At 38.6% G+C, this 25,622-nt stretch overlaps 1 protein-coding gene across 5 annotated transcripts in view; it reads left to right on the forward strand.

Moving 5' to 3' along the window:
* Tut4 (terminal uridylyl transferase 4) overlaps positions 1–25,364 on the forward strand; it is a 111,089-nt gene extending 85,725 nt beyond the window's left edge. For 2 of the 5 annotated variants that reach the window (XM_051171799.1, XM_051171802.1), the window contains 10 exons: positions 5,720–5,797; positions 5,977–6,154; positions 6,380–6,427; positions 6,517–6,599; positions 11,653–11,768; positions 12,622–12,791; positions 14,126–14,226; positions 17,782–18,229; positions 22,652–22,810; positions 24,578–25,364. In XM_051171799.1, coding sequence (XP_051027756.1) covers positions 5,720–5,797; positions 5,977–6,154; positions 6,380–6,427; positions 6,517–6,599; positions 11,653–11,768; positions 12,622–12,791; positions 14,126–14,226; positions 17,782–18,229; positions 22,652–22,810; positions 24,578–24,645 — 1,449 coding nt within the window. In that variant the 3' untranslated portion in view covers positions 24,646–25,364. The remainder of the gene's footprint in view (positions 1–5,719; positions 5,798–5,976; positions 6,155–6,379; positions 6,428–6,516; positions 6,600–11,652; positions 11,769–12,621; positions 12,792–14,125; positions 14,227–17,781; positions 18,230–22,651; positions 22,811–24,577) is intronic. The other 3 variants (XM_051171801.1, XM_051171803.1, XM_051171800.1) reach the window with 2 other exon arrangements.
* The last annotated feature ends 258 nt before the right edge of the window (positions 25,365–25,622 follow it).

The following is a 25,622-nucleotide window of genomic DNA, read 5'->3' on the forward strand; positions in this document are numbered from 1 at the left end:
TATGTCCCTGGTCTTTTCACTTCCTTGCTGGTAGTGAGTATGGGTGTTTTTTTTTTTTTTTTTTTGTTTGTTTTTGTTTTTAAATCAAATATTGCCAGTTAATTTTGAGGTTTAAGCTATTGGATTCTAGCCTCATTTGCTACCTTGAAACTGAGGAACAGGTTAATGGGTCACAGAGGGTGAACATACAAGTTCCAGGTTCTGACTTTTACTACCAACATTCCAGAGAAAAATACTTTATTTATCTGTTGCCTTAGTGAGGGTTTTATTCTGTGAAGAGACACCATGACTTCAGCAGGGCTTATCAAGAAAACCATTTAGCTGGGGCTGGCATACAGTTTCAGAGGGTTAGTCCATTACTGTCACGGCAGGAAACTTGTAGGCATGTAGGCAGACATGGTGCTGGAAAGGGAGCTGAGAGTTCTGTATGTTGATGTGCAGGCAGCAGCAGGACACTGTGGCCACACTGGGTGTAGCTTAAGCATAGGAGACCTCAAAGCCCGCTTCTGAGTGTGACACACTTCCTCCAACAAGGCCACACCTCCTAATCGTGCCAGTCCCTATGGGCCCAGCATTCAAACCAGGAGCCACATTGGGAAATTCAGAATTGTTTTTCTGATTCCAGAAGATACTGTCTCCATAGGCCCATTGTTGTCCATATCAACTTTCTCCCTTCTTATAAATTTACTCCCTGATCTTCCCCATGCCCCACACTAGTTTAGCAAGGCTTGAATCTATATGCTTTGGGTCCCCTCATGTGTATTGGCTTTTGTTTTGTTTTGTTTTGTTTTGTTTTGTTTAATTTTTTATTTTTATTTTAATTTTTAAAATTAATTTATTCATATTACATCTCAATGGTTATCCCATCCCTTGTATCCTCCCATTCTTCCCTCCCTCCCATTTTCCCATTACTCCCCTCCCCTATGACTGTGACTGAGGGGGACTTCCTCCCCCTGTATATGCTCATAGGTTATCAAGTCTCTTCTTGGTAGCCTGCTATCCTTCCTCTGAGTGCCACCAGGTCTCCCCATCCAGGGGACGTGGTCAAATATGAGGCACCAGAGTACGTGTGAAGTCATACCCCACTCTCCACTCAACTGTGGAGAATGTCCTGTCCATTGGCTAGATCTGGGTAGGGGTTTGAAGTTTACAGCCTGTATCGTCCTGTCTGGTGCCATAGTTTGAGTGGGCCTCCTGGGTACAGTGTATTGGCTTTTGTTTCTTCTTCTTCTTCTTCTTTTTTTTTTTTTTTTGTTTGTTTGTTTTGTTTTGTTTTTTTTTGTTTTGTTTTTTTGTTTTTTTTTTTGTTTTTTGTTTTGTTTTTGTTTTTGTTTTGTTTTGTTTTGTTTTGAGACAGAGTCACTCACCATAAATCTCTTGGAATTCATATTAGACCAGGCTGGCCTTGAACTCAAAGAGATCTGCCTTCTTTTGCCTACCAAATGCTTAGATCAAAGATGTGCACCACTAAGCTTGGCTTGGCTTTTTTTGTAGTGCCCAGAAGTAACCTTTCCTTATCTCCTGCCAACACAACCATAGTCTGGTCTCCAGGTTATAGACACAGTGTCCAAGACAATTAAGGCACATACTGATGGCAAAGAAGACTGTTGGCTTGTCTTATTGTGTCTATGAACTCAGAACAAAGTTGAGCAAATCTCTCTATAAGGAGAAACCCCATATCATACTTAATGGTACTTGCTTTGTTTTATTTTTGAGACAGGGTTTCTCTGTATACTCTGGCCTAAACTACTGTGTTTTTAATGTTAAGGATATATTTAACAACAATTACCTGCGGCTTCATATAGCTAATTTTAAATAGCTAGTTTTTAAGATTTTGTCTGGGTTTTGTATTGTGGTTCTCTTTATTGATCCCAGGACCTTTTCCATGCTAAGCAAGTGCTGTACCAATGAGCTATATCTCAAGTTCCCTTATAATATTAGATATTTTATGAATTTAAAAGTTTTATGTTACAGATAATTATTTTTATGATAACCTTACTAAATTGCTCAGGCTGGCCTGTCAGTCAGGATTCTGCCTCTACCTCCTGAGTAGTTGGAATTTTCGGTATAAAACTATGCTATGTTCTGCCTTTTGGAGTGTTGTTTCATTTTTCTAGTACTGGGGATTGAACCTCTAGACTAGGGCTTTACCACCAAACTGAATTCCTCACCTTTTGGTGTTTTTTTCATTGTTGATCAAATAATACATTCAGGTCAAAAGGAATTTTTTTAAGCAGAGTTTTTTTTTTCTGTTCTAGCAAATCATAAGTTCAAGAAAATTCTTTACATAAAAATTAACAGTAAAAGAGATTTAGGAGTGTTGTTCTTAGTTGATTTCATGAAAACTTATGCTTTCTTAAACTATATCAACTGGAAAATTAAATTTAATCAAAGAACCTTGAGGACATTATGGCAAATGAGGTAAGCCAGTTAATAAAGAGACATAGTATTTGATTCCAATTAGGTACTTAAAATAGTCAGATTCATAGATACACAAAGTAGACTGGTGGGTGGTGGTTGCCAACATCTGGGAAAAGGGTGTTTGGAAAATAACAATTGTACACATACGGAGTTGTAGTTTTACAACAAGAAGAAAAAAGACTGAGTGGCTGGTGATGGTAGCTCAGTACTGTGAGTGTACTTAATGCCAACGAACCAAATATTTAACATAGTAAATTCTGCTTTCACATAACTTTAAAAAAAGGTAAAATTTTAGTATATGAGTAGATCATAAATATTATAAAAATAAATTAGATATGGGAATGTTCAAATTTCTTATGCAAATGTAATTTTGGCTTTTTGGTACTAGGGATTGGACTTATATCTCCTACATGTTAAGGAAGCCATACCAACCACTGAACTACATCCCTAGTCCTAACATCTAAATATTTTTTTCTTTCCCCGAGACAGGGTTTCTCTGTGTAACCTTGGCTGTCTGGACTCACTCTGTAGACCAGGCTGGCCTCAGGCTCACAGCGATCTGCCTGCCTCTACCTCCCGAGTGCTGGATAAAAAGCGTGCGCCACTATGCCCGGCCCACATCTAAATCTTAAATGATAAAATTTATCCTTCAGCCTCTTAAAGCTTTCACTTCTTTGAAGCATGAGCTTTGGCCTTGCACTTGTTAGGCAAATACTCTACTACTTGCGTACAACTCCAGCTCTAGAATCTCACTGTCTTATCTGGATCCTATCATACCATCACCACTAGGATTACAGGAGCACAAATACCACCACGCCCAGCTCTTTATGTGGGTTCCTTGAGGCTGAGCAATCTCCCCGGTCCTCAAGTTTTGTGTTTTATGAAATACCGGAATGTATAACTCAACAATTTTGGGTGACTGTATTCCAAAGCTACTTAATTAGCTTAATGTTTGTAAATGTGATCTTTAACATACAGAATGTATTCAGTTAACAACCTGAATATGGTAAGCTTTGGTCTGGTGAGGTTTTGTGCTTTCACACATATGCTGTAGCTCTTTTGACCATAAAGAATTTAAACCTGAGAATAAAATCTGAGAGGCCAGACATGTAGAGGGTGTAAGCTACTTGCTCTTTGATAAGGGCCATGAGGATTAACTTATCAAGTGATTTCAAACATTATTTGGTTTCATGATATTTTGACTCATTACTGTATATATGTTGGGAAAGGTGGAGACAGGGAAAGAAAAGCTATGTAATGTTTAAAACACTTCTGTACCTCGGCTAGCAGTAGGGGTGGAAGCACATGACTTTAATCATAGCACTAAAGGCAAGGGCAGGCAGATCTGAGTTCAAGTTTTGTCTGATCCACATAGTGAGTTCCAGGTAATTCAGAGCTACATAGGCAGATCCTATCTCAAAAAAACAAAAACAAACAAACAAACAAAAAACCCACAATTACATATGTAAATAAATAAAAACAAATATTAAAATGAATAATTCACTTCTATTTTTTGTTTGTTTCACATGTCAGTTTTCAAGAAAGTTACATTTTAGGGAGTCCAGCAAGATGGCTCAGCAGGTAAGGCCCTTGGCCCCAAACCTGATGACCTGAGTTCTGTCTCTGGAACTCAGCAAAGTGGAAGAAGAGAACTGACTCCTCAGGCACGTTGTCTTGTGACCACATGTGTGATATGTGCCGTGGCACATGCTCTTTTGTAATGTGCACACACATTCACAATAAATAAATGTAACTATTTTTTAAAGTAAATTTTTGGGTGGTGGAGAGATGGCTCAGTGGTTAAGAGCTCTGATTGCTCTTCCAGAGGACCTGGGTTGAATTTCCAGCACCCACATGACGCCTAACAACAGTCTCTAGCTCAAGTTCCAGGGGATTAGACACCCTCCTGGTTTCCATAGATGTTGGTCACACATATTGTACACAGACACATACAGAAAATAAAAATAAGTAAGTGTTTTTTAAAAGTAAATTTGGCTACTCTCAAGATGGCTTAAGCAGTTTAGAGTACTTACTGTTCTTGCAGAAACTCAAATTCAGTTCCCAACACCCTTCTGCACTCGTTTACACACACATCCACATTAGTAAATACAAAATAAATACTTTAAAAGAAAATGTCAGCTTACAAACTACTTGGGTAGTTAATGTAAACATTTATTTTTACTGGGTTAACTTTATGGAGGGTTATGCAGATAATTATCTTGACCGTAATCTGCATGTAGGCCTGAGACTAGAACGTAGTTTTGCTGACTCTGAAGCAATACTGTATACCTTTCTACTTTGTTGAGTCATTTATTAAACCTTTTAGGAAAGCAAGTCAGAAGGGCTGGGTGTGTAGCTCAGTTGGTAGCGTGCTTGACTAGCATGAATAAAGCCCTGGGTTTGATTCCTAGTATTGTAAACTAGCCATTGTGCCACACTGCCATATTCCTATAATCTCAGCACACAGAACCTAGAGGCAAGATCAGAAGTTCAGTGTCATCCTTGGCTATATAAGAGATTTAAGGCCAGCCTGGGCTACATGATGAGACCCTATCATAAAAAGGAAAACAAACCACAAAATTGTTTGTGGAAGTCAATTGTGTCTAAAACACTTTATTTAGGATGCTTCCCTCCCCCCCCCCCCATAAAATAGTATTTCTTAGACACAGTGACACATGTCTGTTACCAGTTGCTGTGGAGACTGAGACAGGAGTATTTCAAGTTTGAGGCCAGATTATGCAATTTAATGAGAAGGGTTTTGTAATTTGTTTATAAAGATGTCAGTGATAAGCTACCTAATTTTCCATTAAACGTATCTGATATTTAAGTATTGTTTCAGCCTTATCTGATATTAGTAACTGTTTAAAGGTAATAGGAAACAGTGATACTGCTTTCCTTTGGATATATAATCTATATTATCTATTGTATATGTCTGCCTTTATCATCCTTTAATGAAACTTATTTTCATTTCTTTTTCTTTTTTTTCCTTTTATTTCACTTAATCTTGGGCTGCATTTATATGCATATATATACACATACATGTATGCATACAAATGCACTTTGCTAGGTTAAACAGCATCAAATGATATTAAATATGTTTGGAGAGTCTGATAGTCTTAAGATATACTTTCCCAGCTTTGTTTTAGGTATATCTCATTAATTAATTACTTAGCATCAAGTTACAACATCTTAGTGTTTTTCTTTGGGAAGTAATTCAGTAAATTCTAAAATGATAAGAGGTCTTGTAGGTCTTCAGGTTGGATAACTTGAGATCCAATAATTATATTTTTTTATGCAGATCTTTGATGGGAAACAGATTCCACAGAGAATGGTTGATGGATGGAATGCTTTTTTCTTTGATAAAACAGAAGAACTGGTAATTTGTATAATTTTTACATTATAGAGTATTCACTGATGTTAAGATTTACATAGTTTAATAATTTTACTTGATTTTATTCTTTTATATTTTTAATAATATGCATCTTTCTCTCCTTTTTCCTTACCCTCCTCTTCCTATCTTTCTCTTTTCCTTCCTATTTGTTTTCTTAACTGAAGAAAAAGCGTTTACCTTCACTTGGAAAGAACACGGAATCCCTAGGAGAGCTTTGGTTAGGGCTCCTTCGCTTCTATACTGAAGAGTTTGATTTCAAGGAGTACGTAATCAGTATTCGGCAGAAAAAGCTGTTGACCACTTTTGAAAAGCAGTGGACATCTAAATGCATTGCAATTGAAGGTGATTGTTTACATTATTGTTAATGTAAGAACACAAGAAAAATTGAGCAAGGAAAACTGATCTGAAAGAGTCAGCCTCTTGTTTTTTTGTCACTTAGTAATTTAAAAAGAACAATTCATTGGCTTGGATAGTTTGAGAACAGACAGCATTAAACTCCTGTTCCTATAGAGTCCACTCTGTGCTGTGATACTGACAGTCATTAATTTACAAATACTTCTTTTCTAGATCCTTTTGACTTGAATCATAACCTCGGTGCTGGTGTTTCTAGAAAAAGTAAGTTTTAAATGTAGAGAGTATGTGTGTGCTTTAACAGTTCTGACATAGTAGTGTCTGAGTCTTTTATTATCTTCTTTCTCCAACAGTGACCAATTTTATTATGAAGGCTTTCATCAATGGAAGGAAACTTTTTGGTACTCCCTTTTATCCACTCATTGGCAGAGAAGCTGTAAGTTGGTGTTATTTGAAAATTTCATTCTTTTTGTTTTTCTTATAGAACTTTGTTGTCATTGAGATTTTTACAGATAACAGAGTGAAGGGAGTAAAACCTCAGATGTAAAATTTCTAATTCTGAAATACACAGAAAAGAGGAATCCAAAGTAGATGTTTCCCTCAGCTTCTGCTCCAAGTCGGCTACAGCCGTAGTGGTACAGGAGTAGACAGCAGCTACAGCCGTAGTGGTACAGGAGTAGACAGCAGGGCCAGTTTCCTTCTTCTGACTCCCGTGGCTTTTGTCACACATTGCTTTTGGTCTCACTCAGCTTTTGCTTGCTTCCTATTGGTTAGGAGACCAGAAGAGATTTCAGTTTAAGAGGAACAACTTTGAAGAAAAAAAAATCTGGAGTGAGAATAATCATGTATTTGTTATCACATAGTGAATGTCCTTGAAAACTTGTTTAGTCCAGTCTTAGGAATCTTTTTTATGGTAGAGTAAGAAAAGCAGGGTATTTTCCTCTTGAAACACTGGTTCTCTTGTATTTTTGTCTGTCAGCCTCTTAGTAGGTAATAATAATTATATTGGGCATAATTAAATAGGAAATTTCCAAAACAAAAATTATAAAAAACAAAATGACTTAGAAAAAAATACTAATTTCAGTAATACATTAATTGACATAGAGTACACATTTTTACCTGGAAAGTATGGTCATTCTGACTGTTGATGTGTATTCAGTAGGAACCTGGTAATGGAAGCACACAGTACAGAGTACCATGCAAGATACCTCGGGAACTTGAAATCAACTAAGTTCATATTATGGATAAAAGTTTTAGTGATACTTTACAATTTAATACATTGTAACTAGCCCCTAGTTACATATAGATATAAAAATCTTAAGTTTTGTACTTTATTTAATATTAAAACCATTCGTTATTTTGATGCCTAGAAAACGGAGCCTATGAGCCTGCTAACCATATTTCTTTTTCTCTTTTTTTTTTTTTTTTTTTTTTTTTTTTTTTTTTTTTTTTTTTTTTCCCCGAGACAGGGTCTCTCTGTGTAGCCTTCGCTGTCCTAGACTCATGTTATAGACCAGGCTGGCCTTGAACTCACAGAGATCTACCTGCCTGGGCCTCCCGAGTGCTGGGAATAAAGGCATGCACCACCACACCTGGCTCTGCCAGCCATTTTTTAAAATCCTTTCATTCTATTTTAATTTTTAGTATATGGTGTTTTATAATATAATAGTCATTTGTTTTCTTTTTGACATTTGTTTTTATTGTATCAGTATTATAAATTTTCAGGAACTATTCATTGTCTCTAATGCTTACACTTAATAACTGCTAAGTATGTTGCATACTTGTAAGAATGTTCAGAAAGATAAGTATGCAGGGCTTGGTGGTTCACAATTGTAATTTCAGCCCTTGGGAGGTGGAGGCAGTGGGATTAAAACCCAGCTTGGTTACATGGGGCCAGCATAGGCCACAGGAGACCCTGTCTCAAAAAGCCAACACACACATGTAGAGGAATTTTAATCCAGCAATATGGCTTCTCTGTCAAGGGATCACATCTGAAGACCTTGTAGGTCTGTGTGATCTAGCTGGAATACAGGCACATCCATAGCACACACCTTTCTTTAATCCCAAACAATGAAAGTATGTTAGTTTGAAAGTGATGTTTAATTGAGGGACAGACAAAATGATGAACCAGAGAAAAGTTTGACAGAAAGAGTCAGATTCGATAGGCCAGCTCTCATGAAAACAGCATAGGAAGAGAGGCTACTTAAGAGCAGAGCACGGAGAAAGAAGATGGAGTTGTTCCTGAGAGAAGAGGAGCAGTGTTGTGTGAATAGTGTGTATGCCAGTTTTACCAGGACAGTTTTAGAGGCAGGTTGCAGACAGAATAAGAACAAGCCACAAGGTTAGAACATGCTGCTAGAGTCAGAGGCCAAGCAGAGCACTTCAGTCAGAAGCCAAGAGAAAAGCCAGATTAAATAAGTCAGTTTGGAGAGGAGTTTGGGCCAGGACAGTTGAACCAGCCGGTGAGAACTCAGAAAGAGCTGGGTTAGCAGACAGAGGCTGGAAGCTGAAGTCTTCAAGGTTTGTGTTATATAAGATCAGATTATATGGCGGCTAGGGGCTTCCAGGGATAGGCCTAGGGACAGCTAGAAGAGAGAAAGAAATGCTCTGGGTTTGGCCCAAGTCGTGTATTCATATAGTTTGGGTACAGCTCTCATCTGAGGAATGCTAACATTTACACACACAGTATATTTTCTACTCTTATCTTTCTTATTCATCTAGGTAGTTCTCCTTCCTTCCTTCTATCATTTGGTCCTCTAATATATATTAACCTACTTTCTCCTTACCCATCAGTTGTCTTTTGTCTCCATCTTCTTTTCTCATAGCCCCTGTCTGATTTCTGGTTCATACTTTTCCTTATTCAATAATGCCTACTGTCCTTGTGTGTCCATATATGTTCAACCTTATGCTAACTCCAGCTATCATCTGTACTGATGGGATAAAAGTCATAAACTTAGGCAGTTTCTAATATATAGTAATTAATTAATTACAAATTAATACTCACCACCCTTAGCTGGACTTTCAATACAATTTGATGGTCTTACTAACATATTTAGTTACTTGTAATCTCTCATTCTATAAAATGTATTTTAAAGGTCTGGAGAGATGACTCATTGGTTAGTGTTAATAGCTCCTGTAGAGGACCTGAGTTCAGTTCCTAGCACCCACATTGGTTCACAAATGTCTGTAACTACAGTTCCAGAGTTCTGGCCTCCGTGGGCACCAGGCATGCATATGGTATGCATACATACATGCAGGTCCTCACACATACACATAAAAGAATAAATAAGTCCTTTTAAGTATTGCGTTCTGTTTTGCTCAAAATTCACTAAGTCCTGCCCTTTGTCCACTTTACATCTTAGTTCTCCTACTTTCCTTGTTGTTGTTAGAAATGGACTACAGGTGACTGTTTGCCATGAGTCTGGATAGACAACCCTCATTTAAACCTCAGCTAAACGTGTCACTTTCTCTACACACAGACAATTACATTCTTAATCAGCAATCATAAATTATATACCTTATGTTTATTACTTGCATAGTTTGAATTTCTTATAATTTTTACAAATATTTGCTTTTTCATTATGTAAGTTACTGTACTCCTTTTCATGTTTGGCTCTCACCTAAACTCCTTAAAGTATTTGTATTCTGAGTTTTTCACTTTAACTGATGATGATGAGGTAGAGAAACATGAGTTGAAGATTATTCAGGAATAGAATGGCCACTGCTTGGTGATTAACTGGAAGTGATGGATAAAGAAGAACAGATTCTATATGAAGCCTGTTCCTTTTTTAGCAACTGGTGAAGTGAGAAAGGACTTCTTGTTGTTTGGATAGAAAATGTAGCTATATGCAGTGGTGCGTTCCTGTAATCCCAGTGGTTGGTTGTCCCAGTGTCTTATAGGGCCTCTGTCATGTGGCTTCTTAACTTTGCCTGAGTTTATTTCTGTGTCCATTCTAAGCACGTTTGCTCCAACACTTTGGCTTCTTTACTCATTTCCTAAAGACTCCCTCCTTGCCATTTGGCTACCTGCTTCCATGTATCATGGTAACTTAAGCAGCTTTGTTGAGGTATAAGTTTGATAGTTTAGAAATTTTAGTTATTCAGAATATTGGACAACTGTATCACCACAGTTTTATTATTTTTATTTCTGAGGGTTTTTATGATTTACAGCCAGCAAATTTACTCTCTTAGCTTCCAAAAGTATGCCTGTTTTTAGGATAGACTAGTGTTTCTGAAAAACTGAGAACCAAGAACAATAAGCAAGGTGCGAGGATAAAAGAGAAATGAACTTATTTCTGAGATTTGGAAAATGGTTTCCAGCCTTCTCTGGTACATTCCACTTTATATAGTAAATGTTACATATTCTTTAAAAGTTATTTGCAGAGCTAGAAAGATGGCTCAGTAGTTGAGAGCACATTTTCAGTTCTTAGCACTCACAGAGCAGCTTGCAGCCACTTGCAACGCCAACTTCAGCAGGCCTGACGCCCTCTGCTGGCCTCCTGCACGTACATGGTCCCCACACACTCACAGTCAAATACCCATACACATGATTTTTTTGTTTTGTTTTGTTTTTCAAGACAAGGTGTGTCTCTGTTGCCTTGGCTGTCCTAGACTCACTTTGTAGACCAGGCTGGCCTCGAACTGACAGCGATCCGCCTGCCTCTGTCTCCTGAGTGCTGGGATTAAAGACGTGCGCCACCACGCCTGGCCACATGATTTTTTTTTTTTTTTTAAGTTGCAAATCCAGTTACATTTTATACAAGCTAGATGATTTCTTTACATAAAACCATCTGGAAAGGAGAACATTTTCTTTGATTTGTTTTTGTTTTTAGTTTTTTTGTTTGTTTGTTTGTTTGTTTGTTTTTTGAGACAGGGTTTCCCTGTGTAACAGAGCCTTGGTTGTCCTGGACTCATAGTTCCTTTATAGAAATAGCTTGGTTTAACAGAAAGTATGAACTTTTAATCAGTACAGACAAAATTTTAAGTCCTTTTTATGGGATTTAACCAACTCGTTACCATGTGCAAGTGATTTGAATTCTCGGACTATAGTTTCTTTTTTTATAGGTTGAAATTGAAAACAGCATTTACTCTATTGAAGTTTCACTTATCTGTAGTGTCTCTTCATTGTACTGCATAATGTGGTGGATATAAATAATTAGTGCTGTTAACCACCTATGATGTTATAATAATTCTAAATTTTCAAATTAATGAATTATTTTTATTTCAAAACAGAATTTCTCTTTGTAGCTCTAGCTATCCTGGAATTTGCTCTATAGACCAGGGTGGCCTCAAACTCCCGAGTGCTGAGATTAAAGGCATGCGCCACTACCGTCTTGTATAATTCTAAATTTCATTTCTTTACCCACAGCTTCAGTTATAGTAAAATATTTGTTAATCCTATTTTTTTTTTTTTGCATCTTGATTTCCTTGGCATTTTGCAAGTTTTATATTGATATTTTAAAAATAATAAAATTGTATTATTTCTTCAGGAGTACTTCTTTGATTCAAGAGTATTAACAGATGGAGAATTGGCTCCTAATGACCGTTGTTGCCGTGTGTGTGGAAAAATAGGTCACTACATGAAGGACTGCCCCAAAAGGAAAAGGTTGGCAAATAATTTTATATTAACTTTATAGAGGAAATAAAAGTGAAACCAATTTATATTGATAATTTTATTCAGAAATGTGTTGAGTGTGAAAGTTATTTAAGTTCAAAGTTTTTTATTGTATCTTAAATAAATAAATGTTCATTTGAATGATGTTTCTGTTTAGAGATGTCTCATAATGTTTGTTTATTAATTTACTCAGTTTTTTAAATAGACATGTTTATTGACACAGTATGAATTTGTAATTTCTAGGAGCAAGATAAAAAGGACTTCATAGTCACACAAGCTCATAATAAAATTAGAATAAACTGAATCCTAGAGATTCACGTTGGGCTGTATCTGTGTATTATATAAATTGAGGAATACATGCCCTCTATTCTGCCTTGAGATATAGCTGTAGGTCTGGGCGTGGTGGTGCACACCTTTAATCCCAGCACCTGGGAGGCAAAGGCAGGTAGATCACTGTGATTTTGAGGCCAGCCTGGTCTACATGGAAAGCTGTGGAATGGTCAGAGCTATGTAGTCTCTAAGGATCTTAGAAGTTTAAAACATAATATTAACTTTTTTAAAAAAAATGTGGCTGGGCATGGTAGAACACCCCTTTAATCTCAGCACTTAAAAGGTAGAGGCGGGAAAAGCTTTACATTGAGGGCAGTGGATCCTGCATAGCAAGGGCTGTTACTGCAACCCTGCCTCAAAAACCAAACAAACCTACAACACTTCAAGTTTTGTCTATATTATAATGTACACAGCATAGAACTATGTATATTAGTCTGTTTGTCATTGTGTGTGGTTTAGTGTGTTTTGAGAATGATCAGTTTGTAAGTTCCTGGCTCCACATTATTGGTATCAGCAGTTTACTGTTTAGACTAAAGAAGAAAGACAGTGAAGAAGAGAGGGAAGGAGATGAAGAGGAGAAGGATGCCCGAGACCTCAGGTGTTTCATATGTGGCGATGCAGGCCATGTACGTCGGGAATGCCCAGAGGTCAAGATGGCACGCCAGAGGAATAGCAGTGTGGCAGGTAAGTAGAAAAGATCAAAAATAGCTGAGGCTGTTTACTCGCTTGTTTCTAGGGTTCAAACCAAGGCTGTTAGGCATGTTGATAAGTCCATGGCTTACTACTGAGCTACAGCCCCAGTACTAGTGTGCTTTGTTTTGGGGGACAGTTTTACTGTATAGTGCAGGCTAGCCTCAAACTTGCAATCTTCTTGCATTAGCTTTCCTGGAATTTCAGATATAAATACCTAGTTTCAGGTATTCTTTTGTTTGTTTGTTGTTTTGAGACAAGATTTCTCTGTGTAACAGAGCCCTGGCTAGGTATTAATTTTTAACAGATCTGAGCTGGGAATTTAGATCACTGAGAGTAAAATCTGCTGTGTACAATGCTGTAGTTATGATATGCTACTGTGTAAAATTTAAAGACAAATTCAGAAAAAAAAAAAAAAAAAGAGAAAATCAATTTATATTAAAGCATTCCTGAGACAGTAAGTAACAAGAGGCTGGCTTGGGCTACATAATAAGACTTTTTGTTTGTTGAGGGCCTGGAGAGATGAGTCAACTCTTACTTGCTCTGCTAGGGGACCTGAGTTCAGTTCCCAGCACCCATGATAGACAATGGGTAACTGCGTACAACTTCAGCTACAGAGAGGTTAGTGCCCTCCTCTGGCTAGTGTGTGCTAGTGTGCATACATACACACGCACAAATCTTAACAACATAAGCGGGCTAAAGAGGTGATTCAGCAGTTAACGTTGACTGCTCTTCCAGAGCGTATCCATGTTCTCTGCCTAGACATCACATGGCAGCTCACAAATTGTTACTCCAGTCCTAGAGGATCTACTGCCGTCTTCTCACCTACATGCATGTAGTGTGTAGACATACATGTATACAAAACACTTACATATGTAAAATGTTACAATAAAAGTAAAAATCTAAAACCAGAACAAACAAGGGGAGAAAATACAGTTCAATCTTTCAAAAAGTATAAATGATAACATTTATAGACTTGACGTTGTTGAGACGTTGGTGTTTAGAGTCGTAGCTCAGAGTGGAATACTTGCCTTAACATATGAAATCCCATGTATAACCTCCAGTGCCACAAACATAAATGCCACTAAAATAACCTTAATGTATTGATTTTTGTTTATTCATTCCTGTTGCTTTCCTGTGGCGTTTGTTTGAGACAGTTTCATACTGTACCCCAAGCTCGCTTGGAACTCCTGTAGCTCAGGTCTTGAACTCAGAAAAATCCTTCTGCCTTAGTGCTTCAAACATTGATAGTGTAGATGTGAAACAATGTGCCTGCCTGCCTTTTCTATATTTTTTGATTTCTTCTTTTCTGTGATGTCTTCTCTCAGCAGCCCAGCTGGTCCGCAATCTTGTCAATGCTCAGCAGGTGGCTGGTTCAGCCCAGCCACAGGGTGACCAGTCCATTAGGACTAGACAGTCTTCAGAGTGTGTAAGTACTCCGTCTGTGCATGAATTTGACAGGAAGAGAGCGCTCTTCTTGATGTGTCTTAGTTTCTTTTATTCTTGTTATAAGGAACTATGCCAACAAAAGCAACTTAAGGGAGAAAGGAATTATTTTAACCTACAGTTCAAAGTCTAGTCTGTCATGGCAGCAGGAGCTTGAAGCAGCTGACACATCACATCCACATTCAGGAAGCAGAAAGGGGTGAATGCACACTCAGCTTCCTCTTTACACTGTATGCAGTCCAGAGCCTGGCCAAGGTGTGCTAGGAAGAGACCTGTCTCCTCAGGCATTCCAGATTCTGCCAAATTGACAGTTGCCTTAGTTAACGTTTTATTGCTGTGAAGAGATGCCACGACCACAGCAACTCTTAAAAGAAAGATATCTCATTGGGGCTGGCTTACAGTTTCAGAGGTTTAGTCCATTATCATGGTAGGAAACCTGGCAGCCTGCAGGAGACGTGGTGCTGATGTAGGAGCTGAGAGTTCTGCATCTTGATCTATAGGCAGCAGAAGGAGACTGCCACGCTGGGCGTAGCTTGAGCATATTGGGACCTCAAAAGTCCACCTCCACAGTGACCCATTTCTTCCCACAAGGCCACACTTTCTAGTAGTGTCTCTTCCTGTGGGCCAAGTCTTCACACCCATGAGTTAGTGGGGACATTCCTACTCAAACCGCTACAACAGCTAACACTAACCATCACATCATAGGTAATATTGAAAGCACACATTTTACAGTGTAGACAGGCTGCCCTTGAACTCCGACCCTGCCACCAGAGTGCTGAGATTAATGGTGTTATGCCACCATGCCCAGATTTGCAAATAACTTTTGTGTATGTTGCCATGGTTATCCAGTGAGTGACAATATAACTTGTAAAGACAGAATATCAAATCAGAGGTCAGACTCGTGATTTTTATTAACTTTTTGTAGTTGTTCTTAAACATTGTATAAACTTATATTTACTCTTAAATTAGTTATGCTATACTAACTAATTCCTTATTCCAAACTTACTGCTTTGTTTTATGAAGTGCATCACACTCAATCACTGGAGTTTTATGTTTTTGGTGGCCGATACGAAGTGGTAGATGTTAGTATGATGTGGGAAGGCTGGGAAGCCTGAAACTAAGAAGAGTTAAGTTTCTAAGCTTTCTACCTCGAAAGTGTTAACTGTTAGCCTTTCTAGATCTGATGACTGGTATTTTAGGAAAAGCTCTTGAATTTGAAGAATAGTAGGAAGTCTCAGTGTCTACTACCTAGTGATAACTCGAAACCAGAACTTGAACCCACATATTCTGTGTATAAAACTTAGGCTTTATTTATTTTTCTCTCACTCCTAATTTTCTGTAGAGGAATGTTAATTCAGAACATGGCTGTTCTGGCAAGAGATCTCATCCAAAGATCTTCTATGTCTATGTGATCCGACTAGAATACAAACATGCCTCTAATCCAGGGCAGAGGCAAACAGATCTGAGTTCAGAGCTAGTCTGGTATAGAGCAAGTATCAGGTAAAGAAAAGCTTAGATCCAGGTGTGGTGGTACATGCCTTTAATCCCAGAATTAGGTAAGTAGTTTGTAGAAGGAAGCATCCATGTTTGAAAATTATGTCTTAATTGAGTGGCAGAAAAGGTAACAAATCAGAAAAGATTTGACAGAGTAGGCAACTCTCATGAGAAGAGAGGAGAGGGAAGTCAATTAAGAGGCAGTTTTACAGAGAGAGGAGGCAGTTTTACCAGGGCTTTAGTAGAGATATGGGTTGCAGAGAGAGAGAACTCAAGAAGGAGCCAGAAGATTAGAACAGACTGCTAAATTAGTTTGAGACCAAGCAAAGCAATTCCAGGTGGCGAGAGAAGCCAGATTAAATAAGTCAGCTGGGAGAAGAGTTCGAGCCAGAACAGCTGGGTTGAACCAGCCAGGCCAGAGCTCAGAAAGAACAAGTACAGGTGAGCTTATTGCTTATTAAGCAGTAAGTGTCAGAGACGGTACATTCTAGGCCTAGGTTAGATTGTACGGAGAGGCTAGAAGCTTCTAAGACTAGGCCTGGGTTAGCAGAAGGAGGCAGTAAGCCTCGTAGACAACAACTGAGCCAGGAGAGTAAAAGTTATTTTCACAGTTTTCTTTTGTCAGTTGCCCTTCTGTCTCATCTCACTTTCCCATAAGAACCTAATAGATGGACATTGTTTTACTGGTATTTAATAAAGCAATTCAATTGTAATTTGTCTAGAATGTGTTTCTTTCCAGTTCTACAGATCTGTCTCTTCGTCCAGTGTTTGTAGCCTTAATGTCAGTCTCACAGTCTAGTTTCCTCTTGCTTTTCTCTTCCCTTCAGCTTCTATATCCAGTCAGTCACCAAGCTCTATTGTTCATTTTTTAAAATATAACTCATAATAGGGTGGGGAATGTAGCTCATTATAGGGTGGGAGAATGCTTGCCTGCCTAGCATGCACAAGAGCCTGGATTTTGATTCTAGCACTGTATAAACCAGGCATGGCGGCATACAGGTGTAAGCTCTTTGAAGGTGGAAATAGGACCAGAAGTTCAAGGTCATCCTGTGTATTACATAGTGAATTTGAGTTCAGTGTGTACAGTATGTGCTCAGGGGAAAAAAATCTTGGCTTGACTGTTGTGATGCACACCTTTAATATAACAGCACACATTTGAGAGAGATCTCTATGAGTTCTAGGCTAGCCTTGTCCACATAGTGAGTTCCAGGCCAGGTGCCCCTACATAGTGAGACTGTCTCAAATAAACAAACATAAATAAATAAATTAATAATCAGCCCTTATAGTCCTTTGCTTCCCTCTGTCCCCGTATTGTAATCTCAGGACTGCTGAGGCATAGCAGCTCTTTTTGGTTTTCTTGAGACAGGGTTTCTCTTATAGCCCTGGTTGTCCTGGAACTAGCTTTGTAAACGAGGTTGCCCTTGAACTCAGAGAACTGCCTGTCTCTGCCTCCTGAGTGCTTGGGATTAAAGGCATGTACCGTCATGCCAGGCTTCACTGCCTCCTTTTAATTAGTTTCACTAGTGTTTTTTTTTTTTTTTTTTTTTTTTTTTTTTAATTATCATTACAGACATGTGCCTCTGTGCCCCACTACTCATGGCTTATTTAATCTTTTTCTGCTCACTCATGTCCCTGCCCTTAGTCTTTTAAGCATCACAGTGCACAGATGTTGGTATTCTAATATCAGTACCTAGTAATAATGGCTATGTGCGTAATTCTTCAGGGGCTGAATGAAAGTAGCTGGCAGTTACCTTTATGTTAGTTTCTAGTTTACAGAGGAAATACGTTGTTCATGGTGGGAATGATGCTAGGTTCTGTCTGTCTCTGAACAAGAAAAAGGCTCATGAACCATTATGCATGTGAGAGAGAATTTGAGCACCTTGGGGAAATTTTTACCTCCTTGCAATAGCAGATTTTATTTGTTGTTATATGTATGTGATGTTCTAGTGAAATAACTATATTTTAATAATATTAATGTTTTGGAAAAAATAGATGTTCATATATTAACGTTTAATTTTTTTTTGTTGTTGTTTGTTTCCTGCAGTCTGACTCACCATCTTACTCTCCACAGCCCCAGCCATTTCCACAGAACTCTCCCCAACCGCCTGCTATTCCCCAGCCCCCATCCCAGCCAGGACCCCAGCCGAAGCTTGGCCCACCCCAGCAGGGAGGCCAGCCCCCTCATCAGGTCCAGATGCCTTTGTATAACTTCCCTCAGTCACCACCAGCTCAGTATTCGCCCATGCACGGCATGGGATTATTGCCAATGCACCCCCTCCAGATCCCTGCCCCGTCGTGGCCCATCCATGGCCCCATGCTCCACTCTGCACCTGGCAGTACCCCAAGCAACATTGGCTTGAATGATCCCAGTATCATCTTTGCACAGCCTGCTGCCAGACCAATGGCAATCCCTAGCTCTTCTCATGATGGACACTGGCCTCGTACTGTGCCTCCCAATTCCCTGGTGAACAATGGTGCAGTGGGTAATTCGGGTAATTTTCCTTTTTTCTCCTTTTGTATTTGGCTGTGGAAAGGTTGGTTGGGTTGAGCCTGGGATAACAATGAGAAGAAAGGAAGGTAAGTTGTATTTATGGAGATGGAATATAGAATTTAGATAAAAATGAACTGTATGGGCTTTGGACACAGACTATCAAGATTTGAATCTTGTCTGCCATTTCTCACAAGGTTTTAACGTTTCTCCTGGCATTTGTTTCATCTCTGAGGTGATAAATAGCATCTAACAGGAATGTTGAGAATATTAAATGAGATAATAGTTGTAAATATTGGTCCTACTGTTTGCCTTTTCATTGTCACCATACTCAGTGTAGATATTATTGGCACTCATTTTATGAATGATAAAATGGAGAGCCTGCTGTGTGTGATGCTGCATACTTGAAATCCCAGCACTCAGGATGAGTGAGCTGAATGAAACTCTGTCTCAGAACAAAAGCAGGGCAGAAAGCCAGCTGTGGTAGTGCATTGAGGCCAGCTTGAGCTACATGAGACGTGCCCCCCCAGCCCCCCAGTTGGTCATGGTAGATTCAGGACTTACACTAGTGAGGTTGTTTGATTTGACCTGTGTTTTAGAGTGAGAAGCCATTCATTTATTCATCCCTTCACTTTTCTCTTCCTCTTTTTTAATTGGGAGGGGGTAATAAAAATGTTTTGATACAAGTTTAAACACAGGGTTAGGAGAAAGGCAGAGAATAAAGTAACCCACGAGCATGGATGGGGGCTTCTGAAAGCAAAGCTGGGGAAAATGAGACATACCCAAGTATGGCCATGAGTTCCTCAAGGGAATGCCACCTCTTCTTCCTTCCTGTTCTCTTCCCTCTCTACTTTGCCCTTCCTTTCCTTTCCTTTTCCCTTTAGCCTTCTACTCATTCCTTCTATATCACAGGGTGGCCATGGCAGGCCTTAGTTCTATTGCCTCATAGTTTGGATTACAAAAATGTGCCACCATGGCTGGCTACTTTCAAAAAGCAAAAGATAACTGCATTTAGTAGAATTAATAGTTATTTTTTCTGATATCATAATAAATACTTAGATTTGAGACATAAAATAAAAAGTTTTAAAGATTATGTAATATTACTAAAACATTATTACACATAACCTATTTAAAAATAGTTTGTTATATTTGCTAATTTTATGTCCATCTTTGTAGTTAAAACTATTCATCTCACAACTATTATGGGAAATTTCAAACATAGAAAATGATAGTCAGATATCAACAATGAACTTCTTGTTTCTGAACGTAACAGTTACCAGTAGTATATTTTTCTTTTCGTTTCTTTTTTGGTTTTTCGAGTCAGAGTTTCTTTTTGTATCCTTGACTATCCCTGGTTCACTTTGTAGACCAGGCTGGTCTTGAACCCAGAGATCCGCCTGCCTCTGCCTCCAGAGTGCTATTGGTGTATCTTTATTTGTCGTAATGAGCTAATTAACAACACATCTTGGAAATCTACCAAACTTTCTCTTACTCTGTTTATTAAAGTAGTTGCTGCTACCCGGATGTCTTCTCCATTACCACTGATACCGTTTTTATTCCTTCTACCTTGCCCTATTGATTTTGTTTTTCTTTTCAAGACAGGCTATCCTGGACACACTTTGTAGACCAGGCTGGCCTCTAACTCACAGAGATCAGCCTGCCTCTGCCTCCTGAGAGTTGGGGTTACAGGCCTGTGCCGCCACTACCACCTGGCAAGATTTCTTAATTTACATCGCTGTCCTCAAGAATCCTTTGGTTTTCTGATCTTTTCCTCCAGTTGAATTTTATCTTTTGTCTGCTTCTTACCTTCGTGTCTATATCATAGCACTTGTCTAGTTGTGTTAAAATTGTACTTGTGTATTTAACCCATTAGACAGAACTGCTGAAGCAGTGGTTCTCAGCCTTCCTAATGCTGCAACCCTTTAATACAGTGCCTCATGTTGTAGTGACCCCCAACTAGGAAATTATTTTTGTTGCTACATTTATGATTCCTAATGTAAATATCTGATATGCAACCCCTGTGAAAGGATTGCTCACCTTCAAAGGGGGTGCGACCCAAAGGTTGAGAACCACTATTCTGGAGTCTTAAGAATTGTTTTTTGTGCATCTACAGTATCTAGATTAGTGTCTGACAATGTTAGATGCATTACTTATGTTCTATATTGATACCAAATAATAACTCAAGTATTTGGTTTATAGCTATATAACTCATAATATTAAAGTTGCATAAAGTAGGACTGCATGGGACTATTTTAAATTGAAAGTTAGGTTTATTTTCTAAAGAGATCACGAATGCATTTGCCCTGTACCACAATTATGCAGTCAAGCTTCTTAAATTTAGGAAAATTGCAGGGGTCAACATATCCCAAGTGCAATGGATGAGGCTGAAAACTAGGATATTTATTAAAGTAGAAGGTTCTGTAATTTTCATTCTTTTTTTCCCCCTCTTCTTTTTTAGCTTTTTGAGACAGGGTGTCTTTGTGTAGCCTTGGCTGTCCTGGACCAGGCTAGCCTCGAACTCACAGAGATCTGCCTGCCTCCTCCTCCCTGAGTGCTGGGATTACAGGTGTGCGCCACTATGCCCACCTGATTCTGTAATTTCCTCTACATGGTTTTTTATTGTTGTTTGTGATGGGACGGGGTGTCTATGTTTAGCCCTATCTATTCAGGAACTCACAGATATCCCCGGCTTTTGGAGGGTTAGTGTTATAGCCTTGCTCCATCATGTCTGGATCTTTCCATTTTTGAAATTATCTTAGTGAGCTAATATTGTGTTACATATTTGGCAGTGAAAACTGAGCAAGGCAAATTGAAGTATAACCTTCAAAAATGGCTTTTTATTCTAAAATGCCATTTCTCTGTTGGCCATGATAATACCTATTCTCATTTATTTTGCAGACCCTGAGCCCTTAAGTTTTGCTCTCTTAATTGCAATGTAGCTTTTTAAAAGTTTGTAAACCCAAGAAGACTGATTGATTGAGAAAATGCAGCAAATACAGGGTTTTCCATTTCATAGCTCCTAATAGCAATTGAAGGCTAGGAGTGCCTTTCAGTTACTTTGTTAAATATTGTTACCTGAATGAGAAAAGTAGAAACATCCAGTTTTGGTGGGTACTGTGCTTTGAAAAAAAAATTGTACCTTAAAGGCACAAACTATACTTTGTTGAGGAGATTGGACATAGGAAGAACATGACTCATATTAAATTTGTTTCAGACTGGGCATGGTGACACATGCTTTTAATCCCCGCACTCAGGAGGCAGAGGCAGGTGTGTATCCCTTTGCCTGTTTGAGGCCAGCCTGGTCTACGAAGCAAATCCAGGACAGCTACGGCTCTGTTAAACAGAGAAACCCTGTCTCAAAAATTTTCTTTCATTAGTGTGTCCATGTTGGCTAACATGTGTAACACGTTTAGAGGTCAGAGTAGAACTTTCAGGAGTCTATTTTCTCCATCCACTGTGAATTTCTGGACTCAAGCTATGTGTTCGTGTGTATATATAGATTTCTTTTTTTTTTTAAAGATTTATTTATTATTATGTATACAGTGCTCTGCCTGCATGTACACCCGCAGGCCAGAAGAGAGCATCAGATCACATTATAGATGGTTGTGAGCCACCATGTGGTTGCTGGGAATTGAATTCAGGACCTTTGGAAGAGCAGGTGGTGTTCTTAACCACTGAGCCATCTCTCCAGCCCATAAATATATATATATTCATTTACAACCTGAGTTTCAGAAAGGAGCCATAGTAATTTTCAAATCTGTGATTTGTACCTATATATGTTCTAAAACCCAAGTTTTCAACCACAGTACCTCAACCTTTTCTTTGTAAATGCTTCTTTCAGTCCTAGGACTCTGGCCTAGTTGACATCATAAGGATAACCTTAAGTTTTGTAGCATTCTTTGAGATGTATATCCGTACCTACGTGACCATTTATTCATCTTACCACACGCTTTGTGTGTATGTGTATAGTTTTTTATTTTTTGAGACAGTGTCTCATTGTGTTGCCCTGGCAGTTCTGGACTCATTGTGTAGACAAGGATGGCCTTGATGCTCAGAGATCCAGCTGGTTTTGCCTCAAGTGGCTGGGAATCAAGGTGTGTGTCATCATGCGCAGCTTGACCAGTGTCTTCTTGCTCCCAGACTTTTATACATTCTCTTCTTTCTTTCCACTTTTGTCTGTTCTTAAAATTCTGGTTAGTCCAATTGTAGATTAAACTTCCTTGGTATAGCAGACATTGTTGTATGTATGTATACCAGTAATTCGGACAAATAATAATTCCTGATCCTTTAAAAGAAACTTAGTATCAGGATTTAGCATAGCATATAGTTGATGGTAGATACTCTGTATGTATATGGATTGAAAGGATATTTAAATTAGTAAATGAATTATTTTAAAATGTGATTTTCTTTTCTTGTTGGAATGCAGAGCCACGTTTTCGAGGACTGACTCCTCCAATTCCATGGGAACATGCACCGCGTCCCCATTTCCCCCTCGTCCCAGCTTCGTGGCCTTATGGTTTGCATCAAAACTTCATGCATCAGGGAAATCCAAGATTTCAGCCCAACAAACCCTTCTATGCTCAAGGTACTAGTGCGTATGAATCAGTTATCCATCAAGCTGGATGGGTTTTACTCTACACTGGGAATCTCAGTGGAGGCCAGGATCTAGGAGTAACATTCATGCATCCAGGAAACATTTGTTGAGAGAGCAGTATGCTACACTACATTCAGCACTTGCTACCCAAGCATGAGTAAAACACAGCGCCCATACTAATGCATATTGTATTGGGAGAGCCAAGCATGTAAAACAGAAATAGTTTAGAAGAATAACTTAGCCGTGTCCTAGCTGTCTACCTAGACAGGGTTTATGTACCAGAAATTGCACCTGAGGTTTGTCTTGTAATATGAGAATTATTTATTACCCTAGAATTTAGATGGAAGGAAGATGTTCTTAAGTTAAAGGAATACATGTAAAATGTCACTGACATAAAAAAGAAAAAGTAATACTAGAGAGAGGAGGTAGATGGCAAAGATATGTAAATGGTAATGCTAGATAGGGAAGGTAGGCTGGAAAGTTCTGGAAAGGAGTTTAAACTTCATTTAGTAAACTGTAAATAGGGGATCTAATACTATTTGAATCAGATTTGTTCAGTAAAAGTAGGGCATGAATGACACTAGAATTAAGTATATTTTTCTGGTTCTATACAGTAGCATTATATACAGTAGCTGTGTCTGAGGTAATAAAGATTACAATCCATACATTTAAAGGACTAAAACCCTTTTATTTAAGTTTTTTTTTCTTTAGTTTTTCGAGACAGGGTTTCTCTGTGTAGCCTTGCCTGTCCTGGACTCACTTTGTAGACCAGGCTGGCCTCGAACTCACAGTGATCCGCCTGCCTCTGCCTCCCGAGTGCTGGGATTAAAGGCGTGCGCCACCACGCCCGGCCTTATTTAAGCTCTTACTTAATTCAAAAGTATCTGTCTTAAGAGGGAGTTAACTGTCGGGCCTATGAGCTGCTGGATACTTGGATAATATAAAACAATGGTTCTCAACCTGTGGGTTGTGACCCCTTTGGTAGTTGAAGGGCCCTTTTTTCCACAGAGGTCACCTAAAACATCAGAAAATAGGTTTATGATTCATAACAGTAGCAAAGTTACACTTGTGAAGTAGTAGTGAAAATAATGTTACGGTCGGGTCACCACAACATGCTGAAGGGGTGCGGCATCAGGAAGGTTGAGAACCACTGGTCCAGAATGAAAGGCAGGACCTTGACCGTGGCTGGGTTTACCTTTTATTTATTTTTTTAAAGTTTATCATATGAACGTGGAGAGAGAAGGAAGTAAGAGCAAGGAGGAGCCCAGAGAGACAAGAGACAGAGGAAGGGAGAGACCAAGAGTAAGAGAAATGGGAGAGGTAGAAAGAGCGGGCTTACCTTGTGAGCAAAGATCTAAAGCTGAGGAAGTTCTCTCAAGTTACAGAATTTGCAGTTTTTCTGCTTGTGGGGTTCCTTCTCCTTGTTTCCTGCCGTCCCCGCCTCCTGCCCCCCTTTGATTTGTTTGTTTTTTTCCAAGTCAGGGTTTCTCTGTGTAGCCTTGGCTGTCCTGGAACTCGCTTTGTAGACCAGGCTGGCCTCACTCACAGAGATCCACCTGCCTCTGCCTCCCATGGGCTGGGATTAAAGGCGTGCACTACCACGCCTGGCCTCCCTTCCAAGTGTTTTGTCTTTCTTCTTTTATTATATGGGTTTTTAAAACACCATATAACTAGTTAACAAGTTCATTTTAAGGGGTTCTGAGCTAAGTAGTCAAAAGCCTTTCTTCAGTCTGCTGTCTCTGTTGTTGTCTCCTACAGAAAGATGTGCCACTCGTCGCTGCAGAGAGCGTTGTCCCCACCCACCAAGAGGAAATGTGTCTGAGTAATAATGCCAGCCCACAGCAACCAGCCAATCCTGCTTTCTCAAGGGTATCCGTACCTCAGTAGTCAGTTACACTCAGAAGAAAAAAAGTGACATTTAAGGAAAGCAAAACAAATCAGGTCCTGATTTAAAATTTTAACACACATTTAGATAGCTTATTTAAATTCTAAGACTGTTTTTAAACACTGTATTATTTGTATATAAATATGAACTATAGTTTTTACTGGTATCACTAAATTGAGTGATACAAATTTCATCTATTTTATTACCCTATTTTTAAGGGAATTTTATGTTTTGTTTAACCTTGATGAATTGTATAAAGAGAGAATTTTAAAGATTACATTCTTTATTTTCTATTAGCTGTATTCATACTTTGGTTGCTTCAGACTTTATATATACTGTTCTTAAGAATTAGGAAAGGATTTCATGTGTTTTAAATTTGTCACTTCTATTCTTTACAGAACCTTGTAGTGCCAAAAACTTTTTAAAAGGTAAAAAAATAAAATAAAATTACAACATAAAGATTCAAAAAAATTTCTTTTACATACTTGTATATTGAAGATATTCAAACTTGAATGGAAAGTTGCTTTTGTCTGTATTTGAAGTTCTATTTTTAAGTTAATAAATCTTTTTGACAAGAGTCAAATTTGGTTAATTCATCTGGCTTAGACAGGAATACATTGTAATTGAAAGATTTTACTCTCAGTGACTATTCTTAATCAGACTCAGAGTTTCAAATATATTTTCCTGGATTTTCACAACCTCTGTATGAAGGTAATAGAAGCAGATGTCATGTCTTTTTTTTCGCATTGGAAATGAAAACTGAAGATCAAAGCAATAATTTGAATTCCAAAGGTAGCAATTACATGCTGCAGTCTGATTCAGAATAGACCTTTGATTGTGGTTGTGTTACAAAGAGCTTTCCTACCATGTGCAAGACACTGGGTTCTATCTGTAGCAGTACCCTCCTTCCAGCCCACA

The sequence above is a fragment of the Acomys russatus genome, chromosome 29 (genome assembly GCF_903995435.1).
Source record: "Acomys russatus chromosome 29, mAcoRus1.1, whole genome shotgun sequence".
Lineage (NCBI taxonomy): Eukaryota > Metazoa > Chordata > Mammalia > Rodentia > Muridae > Acomys > Acomys russatus.